This window comes from Grammomys surdaster, unplaced genomic scaffold (assembly GCF_004785775.1).
Source record: "Grammomys surdaster isolate TR1022 unplaced genomic scaffold, NIH_TR_1.0 66, whole genome shotgun sequence".
In the NCBI taxonomy this organism is placed as follows: domain Eukaryota; kingdom Metazoa; phylum Chordata; class Mammalia; order Rodentia; family Muridae; genus Grammomys; species Grammomys surdaster.
The window spans coordinates 7,334,925-7,347,954 of NW_021604568.1; the positions used below are offsets into that span (position 1 = coordinate 7,334,925).

The following is a 13,030-nucleotide window of genomic DNA, read 5'->3' on the forward strand; positions in this document are numbered from 1 at the left end:
TTATCAGTTGTTGGCCTTAATTCTTGGGCAAATGGAGTTCTACTTAGAAAACACTTTCCTACACCTTTATCATCGAGACACTGTCCAAGTTTTCTGGATTCTAAAGTTTTAAGACAATCTAGCCCAAGCTGAGATTAGAACTTGTTTGTGGCTTTTCAAAATTTACTTTCTTCACTGGCTTGTATAGTTAGGCCTTCATGGTCTTTTTGCTGCTGCTGTGACATACTGTGTACTTGTTGCTGAGGCCTTCAGTTCTTGTGTCCGCAGTTGAGAAGGAGTTTAGGAGCGTGGTATGGAATCTCAGTAACTTAGGTTGAACATCCAGTTTAATGTGTGTTAGAAGAAAAGCATCATTTAGAATAATAATGCAGTTTAAGTTACAGTGCTTCACAGTCTTGTAGTAAGTGTTGATGACTGTGGTGGGTGGCAGTGTTGATTTTGTGTTTGTCACCACAACAGGGTCCTGAGGAAATAATGAGAGATGTTCTCACCCAGTGCTTTCGTGGTCCCTTTATTCTGTTTTTCACAATTTTAGAAATGATGTCTTTTCCCTCCATAGATATTTGCAAAATGTTTTGTTTTTCAGTTTCTTATATTTTTAGGGCTTTCGTTTTGTCTTTATTTTATGAGACTGTTTCAGTGTATAGTGTTATTCCTGCTGCCGTTTTTCAGGTGCTAGAATTTCGGGCATGTGCTACCATGCCAGGCTTCACAGTTAACTTCCTTCTCTCCCTCCCTCCCTCCCTCCCTCCCTCTCTTCATCCCTCTCTCCTTCCCTTCATCCCTCTCTCCTTCCCTTCATCCCTCCCTCCTTCCCTTCTTCCCTTCCTTCCTTCCCTCCTTTCTTACATAGCGTATAATAATAAGTGTTTCTATATTCAGAATTGCTCAGTACTTGAATATTTGATGACGTAGTATGATAGCAGACTGCATTGTTTTACAGAGTAAGAAGCGACAATATGACCAAGAAATTGAGAATCTAGAGAAGCAGCAGAAACAGACAATTGAACGGCTAGAACAAGAACACACTAACCGCCTGAGAGACGAAGCTAAGCGCATCAAAGGAGAGCAGGAGAAGGAGCTGTCCAAGTTCCAGAATATGCTAAGAAACCGCAAGAAGGAGGTAAGAGTAGCCACTGTTAACTACCACAACTGTGTTTTAAAATGCAAATCCCAGACTAAGGAATTAGGAATCATAGTGGGTGACTGAATAGTACTCATTTATTTTTTCCCTTGTTCTGTCTTCCAAACAGTGATAGGCTGGCAGTTAATGAAGTCAGATATTATCTTCATTTTGCTGCCAAGAAAACAGGAATAAAAGATTTCAGTGCCTGTCTCGCTTAACTTTGAACTAAGTCTTCAAATACAATCCAAGCTGTATTTCATTCTGCCATCCCCTCTTATTAATGCGATATTTAGGGCTTTCTTTAGAAATACCTTTTTAAGAGAACTTAACTTCATTGATATTTATTGGTAGCAGCCAGAATTATCATTTACAATTTACTTGACATACAAATTTTTCTTCATTAGCTTTATTGATTTTTTTAATAGACATTTTGCCAAGCAAAAGCTGAATAGCTTGACATTTAAAATAGCATCTCTTATTATACCTTTGGGAAAAAATTATGTGATTATAAAAAGGTTTTGGCTATGTAGCTATTTATCATCAGCTAGTAAAGAGGTTTTCTATGTATTGTCCTTTTGTTCCTAGATTAAAATAAAATACATCCAAGCAATTTTCAGTGATTAATTTTATGATTTGTTTTATATCTTCAGTATAGGTGAAGGATTTGCACTTTTAGGATAGAAATAAACAACCCCAGGGGAAAATAATTATGATCAGTTCTATTAGGGTTGGAAGAAAAGATCTCAACCAAACTAGGAAATGCATTTTTTATTTCTGTTATATATCTCAGTTACCAAGATTTTAGCATCTCACTTTAGCATTTAATTAAGAAGAAAGCTGAACATCATGTTATTAACTCTTAAGGATATAGTCAGGTAAAACTGAGCGTTAACAGCAGGTATTTGATGCTTTTCTTAGGTCGAATGTGCAGCTAGTATGCAGCTTTACTTGCTCTAGTTAGCACTTCTAAAAGGTTGTTTTCATTGTTGTTATGTTTTACAGAGTTGCTTCATATACCATGATAAAAATCTTTATTAATTAAAAGAATCCTGGGTCATTTGTTGAGAGGCTAATCTTTGTATCACATTAAATTAAAAGGTTTAATTCTAGGTGAATAAGTCTGTAGTTACTGTTACTTGAGATCCTGTTGTGTTTATATTGAATAATCTTATTGTGTATTTTTTCCTTATTGCTAAACTTCTTGCAATTTGAGAGTCTCTTGCTTTGATCGGTGATTTGGTTTCATGAAGAATTATTATTGGGAACTTTAAGGACACTGTTAAATCAAAATCAGTCTCTTCCTCGGGTGCCAGTGGCATGTGGTGATTTGGAATCTGGGCTCTTTTGGTGCTTTCACTTGTAAACACATGCTTGTTTTTCAGAGCTGTACTATAGAGCTTTTGGTGGGTAAAATTCACATTTAGGCTTTTGAAAAAATGAATTAAAAAGTATGCTTCATTTTAAAATATATTTTGTTTAGTGTAACATATCATAGTCTACTAAACTTTAAGATTCTTTATGTTACTGATTTAAAGCTGACCAGCTCGGCTTCAGTTTTCACCAAAGAGAATGTTACCTAGTCCTACAAAAAGTTGTCAGCTGTATACATTTTGTCATACCATATATGAAATGGTATATTTTATGGAAAAATTTTAATGTCCATTGATTTTCTCTTGTGCATTGGAAGTCCCGCTTGATTCTTCCCTTTCCTATCCTGGTGTATGAAGTGGATCATTTAGAACTCTTCCTTTGGTGTTGTCAAGTCAGTTGTAAAGTTTGCACTTTATAAATGGCATTAGCTTTTTATGTGCTTAGAGTCCTAAACATATGGGTAGGTGCGTTTGTAACTCCTGAGTCTGTCTCTGTGATCTCAGCCATAGTGCTGTGAGCACTCCTTCACTGATGACTACAAGGGGACAGTTAGGCAGGAGTGACCTTTGTGTGCTGTACTGCCTCTCTCTGCACTGAGATTAAGCATGCCCTCTATTTTTGTTCTTTCCCACCAACTAATGCTTGCTAATGCATGGTGAAAGGAATCTTTTCAACAGCTTTAATTCTGATCTGCAGCTTTCTGCTCACATACACGTTTTCTGTGGAGAAAGTATCATTCCCCACCTCCTGCATGCTTGTATACTGTAGGTTATAAATGAAGTGGAGAAAGCACCCAAAGAGCTGAGAAAAGAGCTCATGAAGCGCAGGAAAGAGGAGCTTGCACAGAGCCAGCATGCTCAGGTAACAGCAGCAGCTTCAGCCTACTAAAACCAGAAAGCAGCCTTTTCTCTTGGCTCAGCAAACCACGGTTGAAACAGGAGATTTTAACTGTAATTATTATTTAATGCTGAACTTTCCCCCATCTATCGATACCCAGGATCTTTTTTTTTTTAAGTATGTTGAATTTATACTTGGTGACCTTAAAATTGCTAATATGAAAGTAACTGAAATGTTTAGAAAGTTGATTACAGATAAGAGGAATGAATGCATTAGAGTAATGGCTACTGTTTGATAATTTTTATCATGATGGAAGCGCTTGTTTTTAAGTAGTGGTTCCAGTGCTTACTAGAAGACCTCTTAGGAGAGAATTGGAGGGTAACCCTGTGCTTTAAAAAAGAATGACTATTAGAAAACCATTTAGAATACAAATGGTAAATTTTAGTATTAAATGGTAGATCAAACTTTTGCTACTTCTTAAAAGATCAACAACATAATCAAGTTTAAAAACATTTTTAGTATATTTATTTTTGGTTTAGAACAGTTAAGTGAACAGGATATTTTTTTACAATATGGACGAATTAACCAAATAAATGGATATTTTAACAGAATTTCCATGTTATCTCAATATATTATTCTTTTAATGTGGTTTTATTTGATAACAAGTGATTGGTAAACTTTTGGACTTTATAGGACCCTAGAAACAAAGACGTAAAGTAACAAAGATCCGTGAGAGACCATGGCATAGACTGCTACCAAAGTGTGAGCGACTGAGTGTATGTGTGTGTGTGTTTTTGCAAGCGTGTGCACACGTGTGCGTGCTTGTGTGCATGTTTGCAGTAAGGATATTTTAAAACTACTGTTTGCCTGTTGTCATTTCAGAGCTGATAATACTTTAATACTATGGAAAAAAGGGAACTATGAGTTTACAATTGTAATAAACTCAGGTGACTATAACTAATATTTTTCTAGCTGTAAGCCACTGAGGCACTTTGTCTTGTCCTGGTGTGGAGTGACTGGTTGACAGACAGGATTTGCTGTGTACCTAACACTTATTCTGATGCCATAGTCTCACAGTGAGCATCACCCTGTCTTAGAGGTGAGGGAGGAAGAAGCCCTGGAAGGTGGAATGACCCATGCACTGACATGTCTGGCAAGTGGTAAAACCATGAATCCCGTCCAGACAACCTCAGCTCCAGGTTCAGACAGTGGATCGCCACATAGCACGCAGGCTGACGACTCTCCTGGTCCGCATGTGTAGCCATCTGCTTTTCTGTTTATTGGGTGTTTTTTGTGAACAAAGTGAAAAGGGAGTCCTTGTTGGCTACACATATATGTCTGGTTAGTTTAGATTTCAAGTTAGATATGTAAGAGCAGTATAGTTTTGCCTTAAAAAGGACAAAACAGATGGTTTTAGTTCCGTAAGTATATTAATCAGAAGAGTTGAGAATAAGAATTAATTGTTGAATGAGTTGAGTGATCCTATACTTTTAGTTTACCTTTTTAAAATGCCTTTTCATTTTCATGTAATTTGGGGGACTGGTTTATGTTTTCCCATGAAAGATAAAATAATTGGTATAATCTTTCTGAAAATTTAGTGTTTAAAATGTAGCATTTCAAATGTATTTATTTCTCTGATAAATTTATTAAAACCTGGTAATTTTGCAGTCTGTTTTAGACTTTGTTAGAATTCTTAAGTCATGCTGCATAGCCATGGAGCTGGTACATATTTGATACCTAGTCCACAGGCTTTTACAATTCTCATAGAGCTTTTACTGAGAAGCAAGGGCAGCAGGGCTCAGGGACACTTACATGTGGACAAAAGAGAAGAACTTTTTCTGTTCCTTGTCTCAGGCTTCCCCTCCCCCTTTTATTCTCACTTTTCCTCTCTCCTTCCTTCCCTTTGTTTCTCTCATATTTCATTTATTTGTGTTTTTTTGTTGTTGTTGTTGTTTTTAGAGGATAACAGTTTTTGAGAGTTGTCATATGGAGCCTAAACAGGTGCTGTACCTTCTCAAGTTGCCTTGCAGGCCTAAGATCACCACTCTTAACCTTATTTATAAGCATGTCTGTCTGTCTGTCTGTCTGTCTGTCTGTCTGTCTGTCTGTCTGTCTCTGTCTGTCTGTCTGTCTGTCTGTCTACGTATCTACCTACCAACCAACCATCTATGTACCTATGATTTATCTATTATCTCTTCTATCATCTATCTATTAATTATGTATGTATCTATCATCTGTCTTTCAATCAGTCATCTATGTGGATGAGCTTTTAAAAAGGAAGTCTACTGATTTACAAATGAGTAGCACATTAGAGTTTGGAAACTATTGATCTAGTTCTCATCTTTTATTCTATAGATGGGAAATAGGTCCCTCTGTTAATTGACTTGACCTAGGCCTAAAGGTCAACATTTGTACAGTTATTCTTTCCATTTACACAAAGCCATTCAGATACCTGTATTCTCACCTGGGAGGTGCATTGTATTCTGATTCACAGGGTGTTGCTCAGGTCATGATTCAGTCTTTTCAGTTGTCATCTTGTGCAGTGTTCAACGCCCAAATGCAGGCCGTAAGTTCGCGTGCTGTGGGAGGTGCCTTCTCTTACCTACTTGTGCTTTCTTTGACTCACATGTGCCTTTCATTGTTAACTTCATTGACTGAAGTGTAGAACACTGAAAGTGGATGCCAGTAATAACAGTCTGGCACGAACTTTGTGTTAACAGTGATGCTGGCAGTTCCTTTCCATCTGATTCTTACTGGCACCATCCTCATGGAGGGATGGAGTCTGTCCTTTGTCCAGATGCAGAATGTGGGCACAGAAGACGAGCGATCTGTTGCAGACAAGTGGTCTATGGCGTCAGCAGCACAGCTGGACGCAGAGCACTTGCAGTGGAAGGCTCTGTTTTTCTGCCTTCTCACCACAGATTTTTAACTTGAAATTATCATGATTTTTAATAAAAGTATCTTTCTGGTAGAATTTTATAAACTTTGCACATGTGAGAAGTTGAATGTTGTGATTAGATTTTTATCTTTGTGTGAAGTGATGTTTTGATTATGTATATAATTTAGATGTCTTAATTATGGATATGGTCAGAAAAGCCATGGTAAAAGTAGTGATTTTACTCCTGTGTAACTTGTCTCCATTTATTCAAATTCTCAATAATAATAAATATTGTGGTACTGTTATTATTACTGTAGTTTGAAATTAAGTCTGAAATTCCAAACTGTATTCTTTCTCACAGTTGCCCTGGAAAGGCTAGCCAATATAACATGCTAATTCTTGTTTGCGATGTTTGGTATATACAACTGGAGTAGATAGAATATAGCTTGATTTCAGCCATCTCTGTTTTCCTCATTCCCAAGTTAGATTTCAAAAAGTAATTGGCAGATACTTTTTAAAGCAAGAAATTAAGATTTATAATTTCTTTTCTGATCATTACCATTTCTGAGTAAATTTGTTGAATAAGTGATTAAATTTTATATAAATAGTTTAATTTGTCATATTTTTTCCGATAGTTTTTAGGTGCAAAGCTGTAGTTTTTTTTTTTTTTTAAAGACTTATTTATTTTTATGTGAATACACTGTCTCACAGATAGATGGTTGTGAGCCACCATGTGGTTGCTGGGACTTGAACTCAGGACCTCTGGAAGAGCAGTCAGTGCCCTTAACCACTGAGCCATCTCTCCAGCCCAAGCTGTAGTTTTAATACTTACAATTGGTTAACTGATATAAAATTACTTCTCAGAATTTGAGCTTGTACTTTTAAAGGCCATGATGGACTTCCTAGTTTATTAGGCCGTTGTTAGAAATGACTTTGGCTTTCTTAGTTTGGGTTCTTTTGTTTTCGGTTCTTGTGACTTCTACTATTAAGCTCATATGTATTTTTTTTTTTTTTTTTTGGTTTTTTTTTGAGACAGGGTTTCTCTGTGTAGCCCTGGCTGTCCTGGAACTCACTCTGTAGACCAGGCTGGCCTCGAACTCAGAAATCCACCTGCCTCTGCCTCCCAAGTGCTGGGATTAAAGGCGTGCGCCACCACCGCCCGGCTTCATATGTATTTTTAAAGGCAGACATTTTATTTTATTTTATTTTATTTTATTTTTAAATTTTTATTTATTTATTATATGTAAGTACACTGTAGCTGTCTTCAGACACCCCACAAGAGGGTATCAGATATCATTACAGATGGTTGTGAGCCACCATGTGGTTGCTGGGATTTGAACTCATGACCTCTGGAAGAGCAGTCAGTGCTCTTAACCACTGAGCCATCTCACCAGCCCAGGCAGACATTTTAGAATGGGAAATTTCTCTTAGCTCGTGTTCCTAAGAGCAATTTCTAGTTGTAAGTTGCACTACAAATGTATTTTGAAGTTGATAGATTTAATGAATGGGCAGTAATACTACCTTTGAATACATTTATTTGAAGTAAAGAAGGACGTTAATTTTTGTGTAAGGGTCTTTTCCAGGTAATGTTTAGCTTTTAAAAAATGTAAAATATGTGTCTAGTGTCTGATCTGTATTGTCTACTTGTTCAGTCAGCTGTGAGTCAGCCTGATATCTGGCTAAGTCTGGTCAGGAAGCACTCCCACACGGCACTTTAGCACTGCCTACCTTGACTTGGACTTGATGGTCCTTAGTTTGTCTTCTGGGGCAGCACAGGACCTGTTCTGCCACCTCTGGATGGCCATCTTAACCATTACTCTCCATTACGGAGTCCTTCCAGTCGTTCATTGTGAAGCGTAGTTTCTGAACCCTTTGTCTCTAGCTTTGATTTTTCTGTGGTTAGTTCTGAGCCTTCAGAAGTTTGCCACTTGGGATAGAGAGACGGCTTACTAGTTAAGAACACTTGCTGCTCTTTCAGAGCATCCAGGCTCTATTGCCTAGTCTCCAAATGCCAGCTCACAAACATCAGTTCTAGAGGATCCAGATGTCTCTGCTGACCTCCATGGGTACCAAGCATGCACAGTGTGCATTCGTGTACTTGTAGGCAAACACACATACATGTAAAGTAAATAAAATCTAAAACAATTTTTTAATGTGGCACTGCCTAAGAGACTAAAGATTCAAGATTATTGGCACTTGGGACCAATAGCTTGGTGCACTTTGAAGGCTGTTTTTATTGATTTTAATTACATTGTACCTGGCACAGGGCCTGGCATATACTGAGTCAACCTGTACCTAGCACTGCCCAGCATAGGTACTACTAAGTACCTTTCTTAGGTACTACTAAGTACCTCAAGAAAGTTCTCTTTGAATTGATCTCCTACCTTGTGTAATCCAGATCCTGAGTATATCAGCATGTCCACAAGCTGTGTAGACAAGTTGACATGTACTATGTACTTATAGTGTGGCCTTTGCTCACAGCTGACATGTACTTATAGTGAGTGTGCCCTTTGCTCACAGCTGACATGTACCTATAGTGTGGCCTTTGCTCACAGCTGACATGTACTTATAGTGAGTGTGGCCTTTGCTCACAGCTGACATGTACTTATAGTGAGTGTGGCTTTTGCTCACAGATGACGTGTACCTATAGTGTGGCCTTTGCTCACAGCTGACATGTACTTATAGTTAGTGTGGCCTTTCCACACCTTTTTGTTTTCACATGTTTATTGCATGGGTCTATGGTTTGATATCTGACTTCTGAGTCTAAATGTAAAGTTAACATATACACTAGTTAAGCTGTTGATGCAGATATTTTAAAAATCTACTATGGAACGCAGTGTAAAAATCTTAACCAATAGAAGCTCCACTGTACCTCCGGGTTAAACATTTACTGAGCAGGTTTGCATGTAGACATTTGCATCAGAGGTTGAAGGAAACAGTATTTTAATACAAATAACTGCTATAGGAAAAGTGCTTGAGTCACATTGTTGTTTGTTATATCATATCTGCTTAATAGGGGGTACGCAGATCTTATATATATCTCTTTAATAAAACCCAAAAGACTTTATTCTAGATGATTACATAATAGAAGCTTTTAGGCTGTGATAGTTATACAGGTTGCTGTGGTCAAGTAGCTAATTGTATTTTATAGAGACAGTTCACTTGTCTCTCTTTCTGCTACTGTGTATTTAGGTTTATAGTAAAACATACATGATGCCGCAGATGAAATGGTAGTAACCTTTGCAGTTCCACATTACTCCCTCACAGCAGCCTGAAATAACCAAATCCAGAGGCAGTCCCATCGGCCACCTCTTGGGGGAGCTTTGCCAGCCTGCATGCCATAAGGATCAGGCTGGTAGTGATCCAGATCTTCTCCTACTCTGCCCAGTACCAAAGAATAGTTCTGAGATAGAGCTGGGACTTGATTGTTTTCTGGATATGTGAGAAAAGAATTATGGATTAAGTATTGTTTCAGTCCTAAGATGTAAACCCACAGTTTTTATTTGTGTATCCTTTATACTAAACAGCATCTTCTATTATTGCCAAAGGGGCACAGATCCAGACTGACTTTCTTTTTAATGCATACATTTGGCAAGTGGCAGGCATTCAGTAAATAGTGAGTCTCAAATGTTTTGGTAGAATTCCTTTATTGTTAAGAGTTTTGTGCCTAGGTTCATAAGGTGTCTCTTACTCTCCTACCTCTACTTAACCTCTCTCCAGCCATGCAGTGTTTCTTACTAAGTCTTCAACCCGCTTCTTTTGGGCACAGGTGATAAGCACTGCCCTCCTCTGTTAGTGCAGGTGTGGGATTTCTTCCTTGTTTTATTTCTTAGAAAAATAGGGTTAAAGATTGTGATGATGTATGTTTCTTTGTTGCCTCCTTTCTTAAAAAGGAACTTCTTTCTTACCCTTGTTCTAGTTATACTATGGTGTAGCAAACATTCAGCTTCAGAAGCTGTAATTTTGATATTTTCCCAAAGCTGTTAATGAAATAGAGCATTTTAATTATGAATGGGATGTATACTTTTTATGTGTATCATTTTTAATAGTGAATTTAGAATGTTGTACATTTTAGTACTTTCTAGATTAGTGATACATTTGTGTTGTATCTGTATAATATTATCTTAGGGACTTTTTTTAATACCACCAGCTTTATAAACTTCACTTAGAAATCTTGTAAGGAGATATATATACTTGCCTGACATGCACAAGGCCTGGATCAGTCTCCATTACCATTCCTCAAAAGAGAAGAAGAAAGAAATGTCACTAACCACTAATACATAGATAACCGAATACATAGTTAATACATTGATAATTGAATGTTTAATTCAGTAGCTCTGTATTAACAGATGGTTAACCATGTCTATTAGGAACAAGAATTTGTTCAGAAGCAACAGCAAGAGTTAGATGGTGCTCTGAAGAAGATTATCCAGCAGCAGAAGGCAGAGTTGGCCAATATTGAGAGAGAGTGCCTGAATAACAAGCAGCAGCTCATGAGAGGTATGTGAGAGCCCACAGTGTGTGCATACAAGACAGTGCCTCAGAAACACTGCAAAGGCTTGAGTGCTTTGCCTTTGCTGGGGTGGCAAAGGCAAAGAAAGATAAAGTTATACATAAGAAGTTCTCATAACATACAGAGAAGTGTCTATAAAGGGATTCTTAAACCATGGACTGGGGTGGGGCTCAGTGGAAGCATATGAACTTAGTGTATACATGGTGCCCTGGATTTAAGGGCCTGGCTCATCTCGGCACTTCAAAAATAAACAAACAAACAAAAAAGCAAACAACCCAACAAAAAACATTTCCTTCTGGACAGTGTTAGAAATCTATTTGAATAATTTTATATACTCACTACGCCTTGTAATTACTGATAATAGGATGGAATTTTAAGTCCTTATTCCTCCTAACAGATTAGTTTTATTTCTTTTTAAGGTGGGATTTTGGCATTCTTAGGAGGACATTCTTAGTTTAGGACATTAAAACAAAATGAAAAGTGATAATAAATGCTATTTCATATTGGTAATATTTTCTTTATACCTTAGAATATCAATTTGTGCGTATAAGTTAGTATATATAAAATACTTTAAATACTAAAATGAAGAGCGTTGGACTGGGCATAGTTAAAAGAACCAAGTGACATTTTGAAAACTAATTCCTTGTAGCTCGAGAAGCTGCAATTTGGGAGCTTGAAGAACGACACTTACAAGAAAAGCACCAGCTGCTTAAACAGCAGCTTAAAGATCAATATTTCATGCAGAGACACCAGCTGCTTAAACGCCACGAGAAGGTGAGTGAAGGGGCTTCCTTTGCTTCTCCGAAGTCATTTCATTGTGAAGCTTAATTTCTTAGAGAGTGGATTCTTGGCTTTATTTCTTTTACCCTCAGTTTCATTGAGTAATTGATTATGCTTTATTTTGATAGCTTTTTTGTTGGTTATGTAATGGTTTAAAGACCTTATAAATTGTAGTCTTTATTGTGTATCTCCCTCCCTGATTCCAGTTGTGATTCAAGTATATTAATAACATGTTGTCTTAGAGTTTTACTGCTGTGAACAGATACCATGACCAGGCAACTCTTATAAAGAACAACATTTAATTCGGGCTGGCTTTCAAGTTCAGAGGTTAGAGTTCTACCTCTTGTTCCAAAGGCAGTTAGGAGAAGACTGACTTCCAGGCAGCTCAGATGAGGGTCTTAAAGCCCACACCCACAGTGACACACTTCCTCCAACAAGGCTACACCTACTCCAACAACCTCCTAATAGTGCCACTCCCTGGGCCAAGTATATTCAAACCACCACACATGTCTCCTGAAATTGGGAAAAAGTTTTGCTGTTACACTGTTGTCGACTAATAACTTTTCTTATAAATTATTTTTGCCTAGTATTTTGTTGCTCATTATACAGTGAGGGAGGGTGACAGTAATAAATGCTGTCTGAGAACATGCTTGTGGGTTCTAGAGTTATCGCTGCACAGTTTACATCTGTTTAAATCCTTCTCAGGAAACAGAACAAATGCAGCGTTACAATCAACGACTTATTGAAGAATTGAAAAACAGACAGACTCAGGAACGAGCGAGACTGCCCAAGATTCAAAGAAGTGAAGCCAAAACACGAATGGCCATGTTTAAAAAAAGCTTGAGGATTAACTCAACAGCCACACCAGACCAGGACCGTGAAAAAATTAAACAGGTATTTAAACAGCTGATTTTCTTTTTCAGTGTTTAATATATTTGAATGACCATTAAAAGTACCTCATAATTGGGTTTAGACATTTAGTCTCACTTTGGGATTGCTTTTTTAACTTTCTGGGATGGGGCAGGGTATATGTTATATACCAACTAGTCTTCCCTACTTGGAACCATAGAGGGCAAAGCGTGTTCTCTCATGACAGATCTTAGAGCATGGGAATAAGGCAACTTGGACAGCTTTTGCTGTCAGAAACATGTCTGCTTGTGACACTTGTACAGCACAGATTACCTGCTGCTGCTAGAAGTCATTGAGCAGTTGGAACACAGCGACTTGAAGTCAGAAGGCTGTCCCACTCCCTGTACCTGTCACACAGGCTACAGGCTTGAAATCAGAAGGCTGTCCCTCTCCCTGTCCCTGTCACACAGGCTACAGGCTTGAAGTCAGACGGCTGTCCCTCTCCCTGTCCCTATCACACAGGCTTCAGGCTTGAAGTCAGAAGGCTGTCCCTCTCCCTGTCCCTGTCACACAGGCTACAGGCTTGAAGTCAGAAGGCTGCCCCTCTCCCTGTACCTGTCACACAGGCTACAGGCTTGAAGTCAGAAGGCTGTCCCTCTTCCTGTACTTGTCACAC

General features: G+C 38.0%; 1 protein-coding gene across 2 annotated transcripts in view; it reads left to right on the forward strand.

The window, feature by feature from the left end:
• Window positions 1–13,030, forward strand: part of Slk (STE20 like kinase) — a 56,654-nt gene that overhangs the window by 35,657 nt on the left and 7,967 nt on the right. Inside the window, exons 12-16 of one of the 2 annotated variants that reach the window (XM_028774272.1) lie at window positions 944–1,123; window positions 3,266–3,358; window positions 10,583–10,712; window positions 11,375–11,499; window positions 12,211–12,399. In XM_028774272.1, coding sequence (XP_028630105.1) covers window positions 944–1,123; window positions 3,266–3,358; window positions 10,583–10,712; window positions 11,375–11,499; window positions 12,211–12,399 — 717 coding nt within the window. The remainder of the gene's footprint in view (window positions 1–943; window positions 1,124–3,265; window positions 3,359–10,582; window positions 10,713–11,374; window positions 11,500–12,210; window positions 12,400–13,030) is intronic. The other variant, XM_028774280.1, reaches the window with a different exon arrangement.